Source organism: Lates calcarifer, linkage group LG8 (genome assembly GCF_001640805.2).
Source record: "Lates calcarifer isolate ASB-BC8 linkage group LG8, TLL_Latcal_v3, whole genome shotgun sequence".
NCBI lineage: Eukaryota > Metazoa > Chordata > Actinopteri > Centropomidae > Lates > Lates calcarifer.
Window position 1 is genome coordinate 7073147 of NC_066840.1, and position 20719 is coordinate 7093865.

The 20719-nt window shown below is 43.4% G+C and overlaps 2 protein-coding genes across 5 annotated transcripts in view; both read right to left on the bottom strand.

Annotated features, from left to right (window-relative positions):
- Positions 1-2716: 2716 nt before the first annotated feature.
- Positions 2717-5307, bottom strand: gpr151 (G protein-coupled receptor 151). The gene has a single exon (XM_018675525.1). The coding sequence runs from the start codon at positions 4784-4786 to the stop codon at positions 3440-3442; it is 1347 nt and encodes a 448-aa protein (XP_018531041.1). The 5' UTR covers positions 4787-5307; the 3' UTR covers positions 2717-3439.
- A 398-nt stretch (positions 5308-5705) lies between these two features.
- Positions 5706-20719, bottom strand: part of ppp2r2ba (protein phosphatase 2, regulatory subunit B, beta a) — a 43470-nt gene continuing 28456 nt past the window's right edge. For 3 of the 4 annotated variants that reach the window (XM_018675526.1, XM_051072200.1, XM_018675528.2), the window contains 9 exons: positions 16982-17079; positions 16079-16244; positions 15064-15176; positions 12333-12510; positions 12025-12189; positions 9539-9708; positions 8883-8974; positions 8661-8784; positions 5706-7738 (listed from right to left, as the gene is read on the bottom strand). In XM_018675526.1, the coding sequence (XP_018531042.1) occupies positions 7583-7738; positions 8661-8784; positions 8883-8974; positions 9539-9708; positions 12025-12189; positions 12333-12510; positions 15064-15176; positions 16079-16244; positions 16982-17079 (1262 nt within the window). In that variant the 3' untranslated portion in view covers positions 5706-7582. Of the gene's footprint in view, positions 7739-8660; positions 8785-8882; positions 8975-9538; positions 9709-12024; positions 12190-12332; positions 12511-15063; positions 15177-16078; positions 16245-16981; positions 17080-17703; positions 17873-20719 lie in introns of those variants that run through there. The other variant, XM_018675529.2, reaches the window with a different exon arrangement.

Consider the following 20719-nt stretch of genomic DNA (forward strand, 5'->3'; position numbering starts at 1 on the left):
GAACCAACCTTCCTCCAACACAAAAACAACCACACACACACACACACACACACACACACACACACACACACACACACACACACACACACACACACACACCCTGGTCGAATCTCTGCGGACTGAAGAGCCAGGTGATCTTCCACAGGACCAAAGGGAGGCACAGGTAGCTGTGACTCAGAGGGAGACGAGCCATTGGCAGGCAAAGGTTTTAGCATGTGGCTTAATTGCAGCCAGCCTCTCCTGCTGAGCATAATTAGTGTTTGCTAGTGTGTCACTTCCTGTGGAGTTTCATTTATTAGAGATGATGATTGGATGAGGGATAAAACGCAGGGGTGACACCCCCACCTCCCCTCACAGCAGGGGGTAGGGCACAGCCAGGAGGGCAGTAGAGAGAGGATCTCACCTGCTGAAAGCTCCCCTGCCTTGTATAATGACCTCATTAAGCCTGAGCTGTTTTTTCCACTCGTAACGTTGATTATCTCACTCATTTTTCACCAATTTTCTCTCTGCTCAGCATATAGTCCTTTTTTATCATTCATCATAACATTAATACAAACTTCTTTTTTCTTTTTTTTACCTCCTGTTGTTTTATGTCAAAATAATCTGGAGAAAAATATTCTAATGCTGAAAATATCATGAGGACACTATGAGAGATCTGAACATCTGAAATCACACTGTATTGGCTACATAGTGTGCTATATTTACTTTCTACTATTGTACTTAAAGTATTTGAAATCTAAAAAATGTTTGCACTATAAAAGGTTTGATTATGGATCCATACAGGTCTTGTGTAAATTGCAGTTATATGGCGCTGCACCTGTCAGTAATGGTTCAAAAGTCCACTACTCACTTTGTATTACTATGTTGACTGTATATGATTCAAAATGTATTGATTAATTGTGAGTTCATTTATAGTGATTAGTGAATGAGTGATTGACATTGTTATGTTAGACAAGAGCAAGAGGGAGACGTCAGTCAGCCCATTAAAGTGTTAACACCCAGGATGGTGTCCCATGGGTGTGTAGGGCTTTACAAAAAGTAGGTTCTGATAATCATTATTGTTAACTTGTGTATACTCAACAGTTAGTATGCAAATGCTTGATTTTTGAGTGAACTGATGATTGATTCCCACTGTTGTGCAGAGGAAATGGTTGAGCTGCTCACAGCTTGAAAAAAAAATAAATAAATAAATGAATTGCAAGAAGGAAATTTTTGAAGAATTGAAAAGTGTTAAATCTTTGGAAAAGCATTTTGCTCTGACTTTGTGGGATGTTTGATTGACATCCATCATCACAACTATTGTATCATTCCTTATTAGTACAAAAGGTTAAACACTGATTTTATTGTACTTTACATTATATGTATACTATACTTGTATATCTTGTTGCAAAAACAGTGTAGCGCAACAATTAGTTTGTAGTTTAGTATAGAGCTGGGACTTTCCTTTTTGCTGAAAATCCCAGAATGCCACATTACACATCAGTGAACGTAATCATGATTCACATCCAAGTAAGTCATCAGTCAAGCTCTCACACATTCCTTGTCTAATTAGGCAAAACAAGTGAAAACACCTGGGCTGGTGAACCATGGGCATGTAGGAGCTTTGAAAAGCATTTAATTGTCTCAAATGTGTGATGGCCTGGGTTGCACCAGTTGCCTGCCAGTGATTAGCAGCTTCAGGGCTTTCTGCCCTGAAATCCCACAGTCACGATTTACTGGCTCATTTACCAGGGTAAATGCCAGCGCCAGAGGTGTCAAACAGTAGTGAATGCAAGCATTGTTCATACAGTGTTGTTAAAAATGGTGAGACAGTTGTCACCATTGTTCACATTTGTTATTGTTGTACTGTTATATTGAATAGTTTCTCTGTTTATACAGTAAAGGTTAAAATTTAAGTCCACCAATGAGTGGATTGCTTTTTTGCCCTCAGTGTTTATGGCCAGGTCACTACCCTGGGGACTGATGGTGGGTTATATAGTTAAGTGTTGCTCTGATTGAGGTTCTTGCCTCTGGCAATAAAAGGTCAACGTAAATGATTAATGTGAGGAAAATGTCATAAGGGAAGAGAAGGAATGAAAAGAGGCATTAGGTAACCACGGGATGACTCCTACATCCTAAATTTTCTTCTGCCTTCCTTCTATTTCACTTTTTATGACACTGCACTGTATATTTAACTCATGTTGTCAATACAAGTAGGTAGGTAGTTGGAGTATTATTTACATGTGGCTTCAGTGTTCAGCACAGCCAGGTTGCTGTTACAGCAGACAGACAGATCGATCACAGATCAGCTCAGGCACAGTCTCCTCTCATGTTGTTTGACTGTGAGATTTTGACCTATCCTGCATATTCAGATCAATGAGGAGAAAATTCCTTATGAGACTCCCACAGAGGAGAGCCCACTGAAACGACTCCGAGTTCAGAAGAAAGCTCTTTACCTCTAATTAAAACCCTTGGCGATTCTCATGCATGCCCTTATGAAAATATATTTAATGACCCAATGTCAGCAGGAGGCCATCCACTGATGTCTGATCTAGCTCATTAAGACTTTGCATGTGTGTCTGTGCGTGTGTGTGTCATTGACTTAATCAATTACATAAACAGTGAAGATCGAATACAGATACACTCAACAACTATATTGCTGTTGTGTATCTACATTTTCTTCTAATCTGAACAATTTTTGACACTGCAAGAAAATATCATACACAAACTACATTTTTTTTTAGAATAGTCTTTATTGTAAACACTGGTCATTCAGATGCACAACAATTACAAAATAACCTCTCTCACAGAAAAAAGACAGGAAACACAATTTCTTTCACTTTCACATAAAAACTGCAGACTTCCACATCACTTAATATGATAATAATAATAATTAATAGTAAAATGATTTATACAATACTGGAAAAAGGTTACAATGGGTGCCAAACACATTTAAGGGGGTTAACATTTACTGTGCCTCCAATTAAGATCCATTAGGTATTTTTTAAATGATAAAATGAAAATCATTTCTGTTTTGCTCTGGCAGTTTCTTGCAGCATCCTTAGTCTTTACTATATAATCTTCAGAAATATATGTTAAGATATCTGCAATTTTACTTATTCCTTTACTGTATGCCATGTTTGTATTGAATTTACATTGTCATCCTTACAAGAAGCTTTAAATTTACAGACACCAAAAGCTACACATGCACTAATTATAATCTAGTTCTTCCTCATTAAACAACAAAGAGACATTTATTGCAGAGTTTACCTTATATACAGATATGGACTGATGATTGATTGCCCTTCTTCCCTTTGAATAATATCATAAACACAGTTGACAATACCAATGACTTACGGTGTATCACTGATCAGTCCATTCAAATGAGGTCTCTTAATGAAGTTACTGCTATCTGAGGATTTTAGTGACGTTAACTTGATGATGAGCTGGAAGGTGGTTGTTATTTTCCCTCGTTGCTCTGATGCTCCCACGGCACAGGATCATTTTCCTCTGCGTTAGATCCTGTCTCCCTCTCGTGCCAGAACTGCTCCACGTCAGGCAAGACAATCCCATCTTTGAGGCTCACCTTGTCTATTTCTCTCCCTCCTCCTCCTCCTCCTCCTCCTCTTCCTCCACCTTGTTCCACCTGGGGTTGAGCATCTATGCTGGGAGCCTGGTGGCTGGAACTCGATCGAAAGTTCCTCTCCTCCCTCAGCTGGCCTGAGGTCTCTGGTCTGGGGCAAGGCGTCTGGAGAACGGTAGGGTTGTGAGGTCCCGGCTTTGGCTTTGGTGGAGGTTGTTTGCGCAGGGTGAGGCGCCTCCACAGCCCCCTGTAGCCCTCTCTGAACTCCTCAGATAAAGAGAGGATGATTAAAGGGTTCACCAGCGACAGGGAGAAGGTGAGCAGCTGAGCTGAGAGGGTTAGAAAAAGTGGAGGAGAGGAGAGGAGAGGCTGAGCTCCTTCAATTTCTTTCTCTGCTATATGACGCTCCCAAACCCACACCACCCAGTGAGGAAGCCAGAGAATAGCCATTGCCACAGTCAGACTGAACAACATCAAGGTGAGCTTCCTGGATCTGATCTGTGTACGCAGATTCTGAGTCTTACTGGAGCGGCGCTGGCACTGGCCATAAGCCTTCCAGAAATACATCAGGGCAAAGCTGAGAGGTGCACAGTACACCCCCAGGGGGTATGCCTTGACGTACACCGTCATGAAATCCCGGGCTTCAGGAGGAACCATCAACACACACACCACCCCATGGATCTCTCTCTGCAGCGTAGCAAACAGCCAGTGAGGGATGGTGACAGAGCAGGCGAACAGCCAGATGAAGAAGAGCACCACCAGGATGGAGCCCAGGTGGATGCTCACTTGCTTGGTGGGGTTGGACACGTACCGGTAGCAAGCCTTGGCCATGACTGCCACTGTGAAGCTCTTCGCAGCCATGCAGGACTGGAGGAACCAGTCGGCCGTCTTGCACACCACCCAGCCCAGATTCCAGCTGGCTTTGGAGTAGGAAGCAGCCCTGAAAGGCATCGTGAACATGAGCACCAGCCCGTCAGCAAACATCAGGTTGAAGATGAGGGAGTTGATGAGGGACAGTTTGCCTTTGTGTGCATTTGAGAACAAGATGACCATCGCGGTGAGATTACAAGCCACACCCAAGACGCAGATGACTCCCAGGATAGCCGGCAGCAGGACCCTCAGCTCCCCGGGGTCCAGGTGTTGGAATGAGCCACGTTGATTGAATGACCACTTGTCTATGGAGCTGTTCAGCACAGTCGCATTGTTCTCACTCAGCTTATCCATCCTCTCCAGAGAGATGGTGAGCTGATATGAGAGGAAAAGAATTGAGAAGCCAAAGGCAGCCAGGAGATGAGAAAAGAATCTAGGTAGAAGCTTACCAAAAATTGAGGTGGTCTGAAGACAGATATACGTCTATAAAGACAGCCCCTCTGAATCTAAACCTGTCACAATCTTATCAGAGAATGTATCGATTGACAGTCAGTAATCACAGTGGACCTCCTGTCTGTGTCTTGGTCTATCCAGAGACACGATGATGCAGCTTCTGCGGCTGGTTATAAAGATGCTGTTTGATTGACAGCTGCTGTCCCCAGCTGACAAAATGTGCGCAGACCACAGCCTCATGGGGCCAATTAGAAAAATTCTGCATAATGTGCACAGTATGACATATGAAAGTATTGGATTTCTAATTTGTGTAAATGTTTGTGAATTAGTGGCTGTTACACCAAAGCTTTCCTTGTAGACAGTAAGAGATGCTGATACTTAACCGTTGATTTTAGTTTTTGGTTGTTGTTTTTTTTTGTTGTTGTTGTTGTTGGTGGTTTTTTTTTTGGCACAAAATCAGTGTTATAACAGCAAAGGCATTTTTGCAATGCTTTTTGGGTGGGTCAGCAACCCTCATTTGGAAGCTGTTTTTATGATTTTAAAATGATAAATGAGTATAATATGAATAGACATGAATAATCAGAAAAAATTAAGAAAATTGTGACAGTTGCTGGTAATTTGAAATCAGCCACCAACTGTGTCCAGTTAATGAAAATCGTGTCTCCTCCCTTCTTTGCAACAGCCAGACTGCCTCTAGATCTTACTCTTTGCCCACATGAGGGCGCCCTTGCACCATAAGCTGCAATGAATGTGGTCAGGAAATTTACTGTATATTGAATTGAGTCAACACCTTTAACAGAGGAAGCCCAACAATGCAGGATTTGAACTTGCACATCTTTATTCTTTTTTATTCAAAGAAAGTCCAGTAAGCATAAAGACTGCATGGTAATTAATTGCATTTCAATACATTCTGAGCTATAAAAGGTTTTTTGTTTGTTTCAATTAGAAGTGTCACAAAGGAGGAAGTCTAGAAGACATTACTGTTTAAAGGAATCACACTTAATAATTCCCTGATTTCACAGAGTTCATTTAGACCTTTGACAGCTTGCCTTTATGGGAGGCGGCTCTAAACACAATTCTGATGATTTCCAAACTGATCACAGAGCCGAGTGCTGAAACACAACCTGCTGCTGTCTCACGTTGCCCGTCTTCAGCAAGAGGGGGAACGGGGACAGGCACTGCAGCGATCTTAGCCCAAACAGTTTTTAAACTGGTACCCTCTGGAAAAAGCAAGTAACAGTTTGCATAGTGCCTCAGATGATCTGTAGATGTTCAGTTAACTATACGCAAGCTATCAGTTTCATCTGATTCAGATCCAACGCATGCAAAAACAAGATCAAGAGCTAGGCTAGCATTGTGTTATGCCAAGATATCTCAGGTTGACTTTCAATAATATTTGACATTAAAAGTTGACGGTTTTACCATCTACAGATCATTTTCAGTACTATCCAAATAAACGCGGTGAGCATTTTTATTTTTCAGCAGGAACTTTGCAAAATTTTTACTGTGGCTTTGTCGTGTCTCTTGCAAACTGATGACATCTGACTGACTGCTTTGTGATAATAGCGACAATTACTTTGTACACATCACAGCGTCCTCCCCTGAACTCACAAGCATGTAGCCGGTGCTTTAATGTAATCATGACTACATTGCTTCAAGCACTTTTTCCACTTGGGACCTCGGTGAAGCTTTTTTTTTGTTTTCATTTATAGAGAGAGACAGAGAGAAAGAGAAAGAGAGAGGGAAAAAAAGAAAAGAAAAATTCCTAAGTTAACATTTCATTTGAAACATTCACACTCCTGCCTTGTACTCAGTCCCCTCCCCCCCTCCCGCGCCCACTACATCGAACCCCCACATACCAAAAGAAGGCACCACAGCTTCTAAACAGACTCACTGACCGAGAGAAGGACTCAATAAAACAACAGCATTAAATAAAACCATTGACACAGCCTGGAGGGGCCTCATTCACATTACAGACTACAGCAGTCTCAGCAGGGAGACACAGAATTGGTGCTAGAAAGACTGACCGCGTTGTGTCACAGGCAGAGAAAAACTCTCAGTTTCTGGGGATCAGGGATTAACAGTCTCTTCCTCTTCCTGTAGGAATTCTGCAGCAAGTCGCACTGTCCGAAACTTTGATCACATGCACTGTAGCATGAGCGGACTGATAGAGAGGGGGCACTGTTGCTACACAACAGTGAGCCACCATCATGTAAGCTTGGTTTTCTGTCTGTGTGCTCTATTTTACGTTGAGTGTGCCCACATCAGCCCCTTTCTTCAGGGTCCAGAGGGCTGCTACATCACGTTATTCATGCAGCAATCCTCTTGTTGCATAAATGCACAAGATTCATTTCTTCTGGTGTTTGTCCGCATGGCTAAATAAATTAAATTATAAGTCAAATTGAAGAATGAAAGTCCATTCTTGATTTTGAGGAATCCTTTTCCTCGAGTTGTATCCAGGCCGTATCAATTTCCCCAAAATTCATAATGTCCACTTTGCCATTTCAGTCGCTGGATATTCAATTCTACGCTTCCTCAGCCGAGCGGTAAAATTCAAGACCAGCAGCAACAAGACATAGGGAGAGGAGGAGAAGGATGTAGATAAGGGCTCCATCTCTCTCCTTCTCCAACCCTACCTCTCCCTGCAGCCCCTCACATGTGCAGGAGGCCAGGGGTCAGCGGGGGAAGATTGCCCCTTTAGTTGACCTTGTCTTGGAAGATGTAGAGGTTGTTGGTGGCAGCTACAGCAATGATGTTCTCATGTGGGTGCCACGTGGTGTGAAGGATCTTCTTGCTGAAGTCTAAGCTGTCTACACTGATCTCATCCTTACGGCGCTTCCCACCTACACACACCTGGAGGACAACAGTAGGATTAAAGGGATGTCAAGATATGATATTAAAGCATAAATTAACACTGATTTCACGGATGTTAAAGAAATAACAACTGATTGTTTTGGCCACTTGGGGGGAGCGGAAGTAACTGTCAAACAGCAGTAACGTATTTTCAGATTATAAAGTAGTAGTATATGTGGCTCTTAAATGATCCATCATGTTCACTTGCTAGCTGTTAAAGTTGTCTGTCTACAGTGGGTTTATCAGAACTTTTTTTTTTTGCAGAAAACAGCAGCCTGCTGTAGATAGTAATGTGGTTGATGTATGAACCAAAACAATGAGCTGAAAGATGCTAAAATGCTCTGTATAGCTGAGAAAAACTTCAAGTGATAGTTTTCTCTGTGTGACATCTTTCACACATACCATTTGACCCATTGTTAATGTAAGAATATTTATTAGTGGCCTGCCCAGTGGCCTTGTGACCTAGTAACTGCCCTAGGGACCTTTGTTGCATGTCATACCCCAGTCTCTCTCAAGCCAGATTTCCTGTCTGTCTCTTTATAACTGCTCTCAAATTAAGGCAAAAATAAAATATCCAAATAAATGTAAGAAAAGACTGAAAAATGTCTCAGGTTCCCAAAGCAAAAGTTTAGTCTGAGAGTCTAAAACCCAAAGATATTCACTTATATTCACTATTATGAAAATATTCACATTTTCCATCCACATTAAAGGGTGCAACCACTGAGTGTCTTGCATATTTGAGGAAATAATTACTTAAAAAATCAATCAATCAATGATCAAAGTTGTTTCTGTTCTTTTCTTGAAGACATTTCAAGTTTATCCAAAAGGTGTCTTTAGTTTGCTGTTTGGTAGAGAGTCTCAGGCAATTCCACTTGCCTTCGAGTTGATATAAGTAAACTTGTATTGATGTGGATTGCTGTACCTTGCGAGGCTTGAGAATGGCTCTGGGTTTGCTATTTTCTCTGGATGCTTCCAGTGTGACGTCACGTTTGGTGTTCCGGTCAAACATTCGGAAGAAGTTGTTATAGGAGCCGGTCATTATGACACTAAAGGAGGAACAGAAGAGAGTGGAGGGTTATTGAGATACATGGATGCATGGATGCATGGATGGGTTGATGGAGGCTGGATGTATAAGAAGTCTCACCTGTCTGATCCATTCCAGACACACTCAAACTTGTCAAAGATGCAGTCATTCTCATACAGAGAACAAAGTTTGCCCCGTAAATAGTCATGAACCTGAAAACAAAAACCAACAAAAAATGATTTTGTAAATCACTTGATGGAATACATATTTTTCAAGCACCTAAAGTTTTCCACATCGCCTTTCGGTGGTCAACCACACGACCATAAGCTGCACTACCATATGCTCCACTTTCTTTAATCCCTCCAGACCCGGTGACCTAAGCTAAGATGTTAGGTAGCAGGTGGAGGCAGAGCTGGAATTGGACAGAGAATCCCTTGAGCCCAGCTGATGGCCTTATCAATCATGACCCGCCCTAAGATGCCTTCCCTTATCAGACTATGTGGATCTGACCCCAGTGACCACTCGGTGGGAGGTTTTGCCCTTCAGGTTGCATCAGCACCGACCCTATCTGTCTTCCCACCAGTCAGCTCAATAAGCCCTCCTGGGGTAATCGCTAAAGATGACACTGGTGACAGTGGAACAGGATTATGTTGAGTGATTAGCCTGAAATCAATAAGTTTTGGTTTGATCCAGGCCTAACCATCATTTACTAACTTCACCAGCTGAGTTATCATTAGAGGTTAGATGTCCAACAGGCACATAAAAGCACAACGTACCTGGTATGTCTCCAGCGGTTTGTTCTCCATTTGAAGGTCCCACACCTTGACAGTGAGGTAGTCCCTTGTCATCAGGTAGCGCCCATTGTGGCTGAACTTCACGTCTGAGATGGATGAGATGATTTCAGAGAAAAAGGAGCGAGTGGACGGATCCTCCGGCTCCTCAAAGTCTAAGAGAGAAAAGAGCAAAAAGCAGTTATCTTCTGACAAGAGAAAACATATTTTTACACCGTAGGAGGTCGCAGCTTAAAAAGAGATGTTTTTTTCCTTCTGCAAGGCTTTTAATCATTCACAGCGAGAAAACACAAAGCAGATTTTGTTTGGGTGGTGGGGGCTGTCATTAGCGAACAATAACAGCCAGAACAATGCCTGGATGCGGGGTTTGCCGCAGCAGCTGCATCTCTTCACAGGATTATTTCTCTGTGTGTTTAGGGAGACAGTCTTGGGTCAGCATGCTGGGTAAATATTGGTTATGATTCATATTGATTTTGGCAGCTGCTGATCTGTGTGCAGGCCAACACGCTGGGGATAAGAGCCAGGCATTCCATCGTTAGCTGTCAAGTTATTGTTCCTCCTCCTCTTTTCCTCCCACCCTCCCCTTGCTCCTCTCCATCTCTCCCAAAATGCCCCTGCCATTCTCCTCCCCTCTGCCACCCCTCCATCCCTCACTCCTCCTCCTCCTCCTCCTCCTTAGCCGGGGCCTGGAGAATAGCTCTGTGATATGTCAATGGGAAGTCTAACGAGGGATGCGGTGTGAGAGATGAAAAAATGGGGGGGGTGAGGAAGGGATAAGAAAAACAAATCAATGTCAAAGTCCTGGGCCCATTTGAGCCCCCGCTGGATTTGTGTGTGTGTCAGTGAATGAGTGTTTGTGTATAAGTGGGTGTGTGCAGTGTGTGCATGTATATATGCTTGTGCGTCCCGGCCCTCCCTCCCACTCCAGGGGTGTATAATAGGGTCCCCAGGGAGTTGGCAGGGGAGCTTTTTTTGGTCCCTCTCTCTCTCTGTCCTGGGGCTCAGCGCTTTGGCAATCCTCTCCTATCCTTCCATCCATCCCTCATCCATCCATCCATCCTCGCTCTAACACTGATTGATACCAGCAGCCTCCTAGATTTACAGGTATGGGAGGGGATACAGTATGATTGTGTTTTTGTTGTTTATGTAGGAGGTGCAGGAAGGTGTGTGTGTGTGTATGTGTGTGTGTGCATGTCAAGGGAAGGAGGATCTGTGTGTATTTGTGTTTGTGTGTGCGTGTGTGTGTGTGGGAGGGAGGGCATCATACATTGCTCTGAGCCATTCCCATTCATGCAGTGAGACAGTGGGTCGGTATTAACAGACCTGTCCTGAGGCTAACGAGAGCACCTGCCTGCTCTGTGTGTGAGTACATGAGAGTATGTGTGTGTGTGTGTGTGTGTGTGTGTTTACACTGCAGGTACCTGTCAAGGAATGATACATACATGTCAATATCAAACAATCAGAGGGCAGCTCTGAACAATACAACTTGAAATCTTCCAAATCCAATTCTTGTTTAACCCTCAAATGCTCATGTGAAATTCAACAGGCCATGTTGGTGCACGGTCCAGTGAACGCATCAATATGTCTGAGGAAATGACTGACATTATTGAACAACAAGGTGTGTCCATGAGGGACTAATGCGATTGCTCTTAAGCCATTGATTTTCCAGCGAAAATGTCAGTGTATTCATTATTCATTTCACCAAAGTGTATGCATGTGATGTTAAGCTTTAGAGAAGACCATTCATTGTTTGAGACACAAACACACATTGATTTATTGATGGGTTATCAATCCTGGCATATTGAGCAGGGGGAAGGCTGCATGTCACCGCCACACAAAGGTGGTGCTGAAGCAGAAAAATTGAGTGTGAATTTGCAACATTGGTGCTGCCATGTTGTCCTTCTGTTTTCACAGTCGTGTCGCTCTTTGTTTGGGCATTTACAATTTACAGTTGTTCGTGAACCTGCAGCACCCTAACCTGTTCCTTTCACACTGTTTTGTTTAAAGCTGATCATAATAATGATACTGCTACCCAGCTAGCTTTTAGGACACACAGTGGATGTCTGAAGACTGGCTCTAATGTTTGATAGACTAAATATCTAAAGGCAAAAACATGTAAATGAATTCACTATTTCAGTTTAGTACAGTGCAACCATTTATCCTCACATGAGCAATTTTATGCAGAATCCTGTAAGAGAGGAGGCTTTGAAGCAACATTTACATGACAGAGTGGTTTTGCTGGAGGAATTTGGACTCATGACCATAGTATTTCTGACATTTTGGCTGAATACATTTACAGTGAACATAATAAGGTGCCATAAAATAAAAGACTTAACAAAACATAATAGAATAAAAAATATTGCATAGAAGAAAATTTGCAAAGATAAGTGTTTTACAGGATTTGCTACGCTTATTTTCTTTCTTAAACTCATTATATCATCTTCCCCATCAGGTGCTGTATTGATACTCACATTTGCAGTGCTTGTCACAGAGCGCAGCCTGTCTCATGTCACAGAGGCGTATCGAGCCCTTGCTGCTGCTGTAGGCGAAGGTGTGACACTGCTGGGGGTGAAACTCAGCTGAGGTGATCACCTCCGTCAGCTCCTCCATGTTGGCTGGTTTGATGTCCACAATGTCTGAGAGACAGATGCTAAGGACAAACTATGATTCCATCAGCAGGCAGCTAACACAGAACTGAGATAAATCACAACTGTTTTTGAATTTTAGCTCTGAAAAAGTGAGCTCCTAAACATAGTAAAAGGCTGGGATGAGAGGATACTGAAGCTGCGGTCAGTGATCTCCAGGTTCCACAGGTTCACCCTGAGGTCGTCAGTGGAGATGAATGTCTGAAGGTCAGAGTTGACAGAGATGGAGTTGATGTGGTAGGTGTGAGCGTTGCTGAATACACGCCTGGCTGTAGCTTCAACCATCAAGTCCATGGGCTGCAGCACAGGCACCTATTGGCGAAGACAGGTCAATTAGAGAAGGGGAAATGTAAAGAACCACAGAAAAATATGCAGGAACAATATTTAATGTGCTTTGCCACTGGTTTCCTGGAGGCCTTGTCAGATATTTATCTGTGTATGTATGGCTGTGCATATACATGGTTTCTTGTGTGTGTTTGGATATACAGCGTGTGTGTGTGTGAGAGAGAGACTGGATGACTCCAGGGATTCATATGACATTTACTCCACAAATCTTAATGAAACAGAGACAGCGACTGAGGGGCTCCAGGGCTGTTTGATGAGCCGGTTCAATCAGACTGTGAATATCTGTTTACTACACGGCTACTCAGTGATCGCCCCACACACACAACCCTCCCCTCTCTCTGTGTCTCATGTGAGTGCTGAAGAAGTCACCCCTGTTCTCTTATTTGTGTGTGAGAGAGAATGAGAGGAAAAAAAGAGAGAAAGCAAGGGAGGTGGAAGGAGAGATGGCCTGAGGGCATCGCTAGGCCCTGCTGAGGAATGATAACTGAACTCTGCAGAACTAAGACAAGCTCTTTCTCTCTTTCTCTCTCTCTCTCTCTCTCTCTCTCTCTCTCTCTCTCTCTCACACACACAAATATACACACAAACACACACAGTTGCACAGTGCTGCTCGGGCTTCAAAGACACCCAGCACCAGTCTGCATGCAGCCCCCCGTTGGCCAGATAAAACCCAGACAAAGAGAGAAGGGAGGGGAGGGAGAGAGGAGAACAAATCGACTGCTTCTTCCCTTTTTCTCTCGTCCGTTGCTGGCACTGACAGAGAGACATGGCAGCCCAGCAGGCTGCTGTATCTCCATGGGTGTCACTTCATTTCCATGTCTTTCACTGGCTGTCCAGAGAGACACAGACCGTATTAACCCATAACCCCCAAACACTGACAGTTACGCTGTTCAGCTTGCCCCTGCACCTTCGCAACAACCTAATAGATCCTCTTCCTTATAGTATGTAGAGAATATTTAAAATGTGTGTGTGTGTGTGTGTGTGTGTGTGTGTGTATATATATATATATATATATGTGGTGTGTGTGTACACACACTTATTCTGTTTGAAATATACAATTTAAAAGCAGTTTCTCCTTTTAAAGCAGCACATCACAATCAGATAAAACATACATATATACATAAAATACACATTTTATGTTTTAAGGACATACTTAATGATAAATTTTACATCATACATTTTTTTGTTGGATTTTTTTGGCTACATTTAGGACGAACATTTCTGCACTCCTCCCTCTCCTCCTGTGCTTTCTCGCCCTGCACAGATTTCACAGCCTCTAAACAGGATTGCCACAGTCCCGGCCTGTCCTGCAGGTTGCTATGATCCCCTGGCCAGCCAGACAAAGAGGGACAGACACGCTGAACACAGCACTAATCTACTATGGCAGACACACACACTCACACATACACACACAGTGTTCTATGTGCCTGCCTGCTGTGTGTGAAAATTAAAGTGGTAGTGGAGTGATAAGAATGAGAGACCGAGAGAGAGAGGATGATCCTTTCATGGTCTTCAGCTCAGTGCACATTATCGATCACTCATTCTCACTTTCTTCTACCAATTTAAGTTCAAAATTGTCAAGAGATAGTGTGTTGGATGGTGTGAGACTATCATTTATCAGCACTGAAACTGAGCATATGATATTCAGTGGGTATTTAAAAGAGAAACTGATGTCATGCAGAATTTAGGCTGTCATGGAATAATGACTGAATACTTCATTTTAATTCAATCAACTTATCTGAACCGTTTTTATGCAGACCACAAACTACTCAGTGTGCAAACTGAGGATAGGCCTTTGTCACAGAGCAGTTTTGATGCGTCACTATAGGAAAAGTATGTGTTACTGAATTCCATTTAGCAGTGTCAGGCTCACGGTCCTGGCATTGTGCATCTACCATGACAAGTCGAAATGTCTGCTGAGAAAAATGTCTAATAACAACATGCCTTTCAAGACTTTGGCATCTTTTGCCTTCCAAGTCTCATTTTTTACATTGCTAAATTGCCCCTAAAGGAATAGTTTAACATCTTGACAAATGCACCTATTCACTTTCTTGCCAAGAGTTAGTTGAAAGTGACTGATTGATACAACTCTCATGTCTGCGTGTTCAGTGTAAATCAGCCGGTTAGCTTAGCTTAGGAGAAAGTGTAAAAATGACAAATTTAATTTTATGATTAAACATGTTTATCAGTGAGTATTAGAGCTGTTGGCAGGTTGGTTTTGTTACTTTTGGTGGGGCCAGACAAGGTCAAGTCTTCCCCTATTTTGTCTTTATGCTAAGCTAACCGGCTACCAGCTCTAGCTTCATATTTACTGTACAGGCTTATTCTCTTGGCAAGACAGTGAATAAGCCTGTTTCCCAAAAATGACAAGCTATTCCCTAAACACTATGCGTTTGTGATACTGATATTTTCCCTGTCGTCAGATGACCTGCAATTTGACTCCAAGCCAAACAGCGAAATTTTAACACAGCGAAATTTGGGTGGTGTTGGACCTGTTATTTTTGTGTGGCCTCCTCTTACCCGTAGCGAGGTGATGGTCGACGGGTCTCTGATCCGTCCGTCGTCATCCTTCAGGTTGTAGCCCTCCGGACGCTTATCTCTCTCGCTGATCTTCCACAGCTTCACTGTCTTGTCTGGGATGGATACATCAAACAAACACACAACAAACACAAAATACAGTTAGATCATGGCTCACTACAGTGAATCTCAGATACAAGATGGATGCGGGGGGTTGGGCAGCCAATCTGGCATGTAGCTGGGCAGGAGCCAGCGAGGATGATGAATGGCGGCAGCTCCTGTGTAGATTCTGATGTCACTGATATCAATCTACAAGTTGACTACATTTCCCTGCTGCAGGATACACTCACCCTGAAAAAGCCATCTGGGCGCTTCTCAATTCTGTGTCACATAAACACCAGTTACATCCCATCTTCTCTGTCTAGTGAAGGGGATGGCAGCAGCAGTCAGGTTGTTACTTTTTTTTTTTCCTTTCTTTTAATTTCCACTGTGAATATTGGTGTCAGAGCAGCGAGGCCATCGCCACAGGACCCTCTGCCATCTGCTCCAGCCACCGCTAGCACTTCTGTAGCAGCCATGCATGAAGCCCACAATCTGCAAGATGTCTCTCTGCTGATGTGTGCGTGTGTGTGTGTGCCTGTTTCAGCTAGTGTGCATGCATGGTGTGTGATATATGTGTGTGGGTGTGTGTTCCTGCCGTGGCAGCCATGCATGAAGTCCTCAATCTGAAACGCTTCTGCTGGTGGCACTTGCTCAGTCATGCGAAACACCAATACATTCACAGGACTAGTCAAAAAGACATTTTCATGTGATATTAATAACATCTCCTTCTGCATCAGCTGTATATATCGGACCATTCTGCAGAGTGAGGAATGAATCATGCCTTTAGTTGACACTTTGAGTGACTAACAACAACACTACGTCCATGTTTAAACACTGATGGTGATGGTTCCTTTGACCACTTTGCCACCTGAGTCACTCCTACTGTAGCAGGGTCGACTTTAGCTGAGTGACTGACCGTTGGTGGACAGCAGGAAGTAGGCGGCGTTCTGCTGAGGAAGCCATTTGATCTTGTTGATCTTCTCCTCAATCTCCAAACTCTTCAGGTAGTCAAACTCCGGCTCGTGGCTCTGGAATGTGCTGTAAACATTGTATTCCCCTCGTCGCTGGGGCTGGCTTTTACTCTGTGAAAGACAAAGTGAGGGAGAAAGTTAGAGACTGACTTGTTTGCTGTTCATTTCAGAAGGTTAAAGTATTGTTTTACGTGCTAATTAGCATTCCTGCTCTGAGTTCTAAGAGAAGATTGATACCACTCTTGTATCCCTAACTTAAATATGGACCTACAGCTTATAGCTTAGCTTAGCATAGAAAGTTGAAACAGGGAAACAGCTAGCCTGGTTCTATCTACAGGTAATTTCCCCAAACCTAAAACTACTTCTTTAACATGATATAAAAATAATTGCTGGTTATTTTACTCTCTGTATCCACTTAAATTGTTCATGTAGTTATTTGCTTCATTACAGCTAAATGCTACATTTATACTGAACAAAACATTCAGCTCAACGATGTTAGATTTCTATGGCTTCTCTATCACATGAAATGAAAAATTCTTCATGTGCTTCATGTGTGATTCAGCATGAAATATTTTTTATCATTGGAAACCTTGAGATCTTAACTAGAATGCACAATTTGGTGATTTAAAAGAATGTTTTTCCATGCAACATGAGTTTATAATGACGGTCCAACCAAAGCCTCATAGTGGTGGAAGAGACTTTTGTTGTTTGTGGTTTTCCTTTTCGGACACACCCCTTTGCCTTCTAGTTATTCAAAAGCAAACAATCCAACTTTAATATTTCAAGGCTGTCAAATCCTTTCAGCAGAAGGGCAGCATAATTAGTGTTGCATTGTTGGCATTTCCTACCTCCTGCTCCCTCTGGAAGACAACCACTCTGCCTCCTTTATCCCCGGTGGCCAACAGCTCCCCCGATGAGTTAAACTCCACCGTTGAGATAATGTCAGCTGCAACACAGGAAGCAGAGAAGAGAGGGGGAGAAAATGTCAGTGTGGACGTGCACAAAGCTGTCAAGGTGTAAGTCAGGGAAAAAAAAGAAAGACCTTTCAGCGAGATCTGGTACAGTGACTTCTAGAAAACATCAGGGGAAGTAAAGGGAGGTGGGGAATCTCATGACAAAACCCACAGAGGACTCTTCGGCACAGATACCCTAGTTTGGCGAAATATGGGTTAGGACAAACCACTGCATGAGTCACTGCATGATATCAACTAATTCAGCCCCTTGTCTAACTGAAGTGAACCAATCTGTGTCATTTAATAGCACTCCTGCCTTTTTAAAGGACGCCTCTGACACACTAATAATGCCATTCATCTCTCTCCTCTTAGCTGCAGGACCACATGCTGCTCAATGACTCTCCTGCTACTTCATTAAAAAACACAGTCATAAACCTGTAAACCATGCTCTTCTTTGCAGCTGACATACGTCACTGTCTACTTTTTAACTTCCAACTTGTGCAGTGCATCAACAAGGTGACAAAAATATAACAGAAATAAGATAGAACTGCTTCATTTATTCTGCATTGCTAATATTTCTGCATAGCTACACCAAAAAGTAAATAACAGATACCTACCCTTAAGGTAGCTTTTCCTCTCTTCCTCAAAGACATACATCTGCCTGGATTTAGGAGAGGCTAATGGTGACTGTAATTATTATACAGCCCCGGGCTAAAAGGGCATGGCATAATGTCTGTCCCCCACACACACACATACACACACACACACACACACACACACACACACACACCACAGCAGAGGCTAGCCCTCTGTTTAACAGTGACAATAATATTAGGCAGAGATAGAGAGAGAAAGAGAGAGAGAGAGCGCTTGTTGTTTTGTACCCCCCACGCCCTCTGTGGACCTGCTACTGGCGGAGTGCTGAACAGGAGAGGGGAATGTTGCTATGGAGACCGTTTCCATCTCTAGCGGCAGTCGGAGGGGTGTATATGTGTGTGTGTGTGTGTGTGCCAATAGCTCTCAGACTTAGTTGCTGATGCTAGCTGTAATTCAGCAGACAGAGAGAGTGCTGCAATAGAGTGAAAACCTGCTACTGCATCTGGGGGAGTGTGTGCAGTTCAATGCAGCACACAACTTCAGACAATAGAGTCCCTGTAGACTGGCTCATCTCTTCACATAAAGCTGCTGTGCATGGTGGAAATGACTAAGCGTCATGTCTTCGTGTGTGTGCGTGTGTGTGTGTGTCCTCCCCTAGTTTCATTTAACTGATGAAGGGAATGACACACTCAGAGATAAGACCAGAGGGATTCATGTGGCCATGCGTTGATAATGACATGGGGGGGGGGGGCAATCCTAATCATATTTGAATCTAGGAACTAATAATGTTTCACAGACAAGACGCACTCTGACCTAATTACAGCCTGGATGAACCCCACTGACACACACCATACTGTTGTCACACACACCCTCGCAACGCAAAAATGCAGAAATGTGTATATGCAGACCCTCAACACACACATCCTTGTACACCTATCTTTGTGGGATCCGCTTATTGACATAATGCATTCCCTAGCCCCTTACCTCAGCCTTAGCCATCACAACTGAATGCCTAGCCCCAAACCAAGACCCCACAAGTATAGTGGGACCAAGGTTTTCAGACCCCACGAATATAGTAAAACAAGCACACACACACACACAATGGTGTCTTCCCCAGCACCATCAAGCCAAAGCCAGTGGTGTGAATCAAATGGAATCGGCTTAGCGGTCAGCATTCTTGAATCAAAGCTCGTCTCTCTCTCTCTCTCTCTCTCTCCCTCTCCCTCTCATTTTGTCCTTCATAGTTCTCTCTTTTTCTGCCTTGCCTACTCCCTCTCTCCTTCCCTCATCATCAACGCATTAAGTCACTGAGGAGAAACAGTAATTGATGGATGCCGTTTAACGAGTTTACACACGGATACATCCTTCAATCATCTCGGTGAATGAAGAATTGGGCAGAGCCGATGGGCTGAAACGCCAAGAAATGTGATGGAACGCTTCACTAAATGAGTTTTTCCTCATGCAAATGTATTCAAACTAGACAATCGAGTCAACCTCAGCCACTAATGGAATTGTATTTAAATGGAAACATGCAGGTTTTTTTCTTTTTTCAGATGAAATTTCGTTACAGGGAACAAATTGCTAAGTAGCAGAGCTGCAGGTGGGGGGTGTCTCCTGAATGATTTCCGCTTGCATCAGAACAGATTTTTATTACGTGAGCATCAGCAGGGTCAAGGTGGAGTGGAATTAGCGGCAGGCTGGTGATTCGACTGATCAGATGTGTACTTACACACACTCTCTCACTCTCTCTCTCTCTCACACACACACACACACACACACACACACAGCTTCATCAGCAGACCATAACCAGATGAAGCCCATAAATCCTGTGGCCAGCCAGGTCTGACACAGACAGGTCAGCGCTTCTCGATGCATCAGAGGGATGCTCGAGATAACACACATCCATCACCAGCAATAACGCAGACGAGCTTGTTGGCCTGCCGCTGTCATGTGTGTATACACAAGTGAAATAAAACACAGGCATGGCACTGCTCTTATCTGTTTCTATTCACCAATCTGAACCGCAATAACACCCCTCAGCATGCAATATAGAATTGGGCGTCAAAACCAATTGGATGGAAACATAGATATGCATTGATTCTGGAATGAAAAGCGTGCACGAGGAGCCAGAAACACAGGGAGGGGAGTGAGGATATTGAATGTATTTATAGATGCCCAAGCATGCAACATCTATCACGCATAACAGAAGGGGCCACTAAAAAAAATGATTTTGAGTGGGTTAAGTCTGGGGATGTAGGCTTGTTTCTCTAAGTAGGTCAATAAAAGATTGTACAGTGAGTCTCACCGGTACAGACACAAGCAAAGACCGAAATAGGAGCACCCTGGCTAACCTCTAGACAGCGCATAATCCTGTCAGGGGTGAAAAAAACAAAACAAAAAAAAAAAAACAAACAAACTGAGGAATGATCCTGTGGCATTGGGGGGTTGTGTAAGGCACACAGAACCCAAAATGGTTTGACTGCATGGAAAGCTAGTTGCGTAAGTGGTGTGAAATAATTCCAGGTAGAGGGAGGGACGTGAGCAACATGGTGTCATGTAAAAGCTTTGTTAGCGTTAGACGTGGAGAGGAGAGGATTACAGCACTTGTGCTGAGCTGCCTGCGTCAAAGGATCAGGCCAGGGGATAATTCAGGTCCGTTCTCGCACTCTCTTTCACTCGCCGCTTTCATTCCTTCTAATGATGATCAACAATACGTATCAGTCAGTGTTTCTTTTCTTCCAGGAACGTGATCGCGTACATAAAGACATAAAGACTGCTTCTGTGCTGAATAAGCAGCTGATAACAGCTTCATTTCACACCAGCAACAATGGAGATCAGTCAAAATTTTGAATAAGCCCTGCTACCTACTGGTCTGGTACCCGGCCATATGATTAAGGGTTTATTAGGCTTTATTAGCAACACACAAAGCAACAGAGCACAACGCAGCTCTCTTCATCTGAAGAGCATGACTCTTTGTAAGATCTGGAGTGAACAAGCTAATTAACCTGGTTTCTCCAGGATCAGCCCCTTGAGATT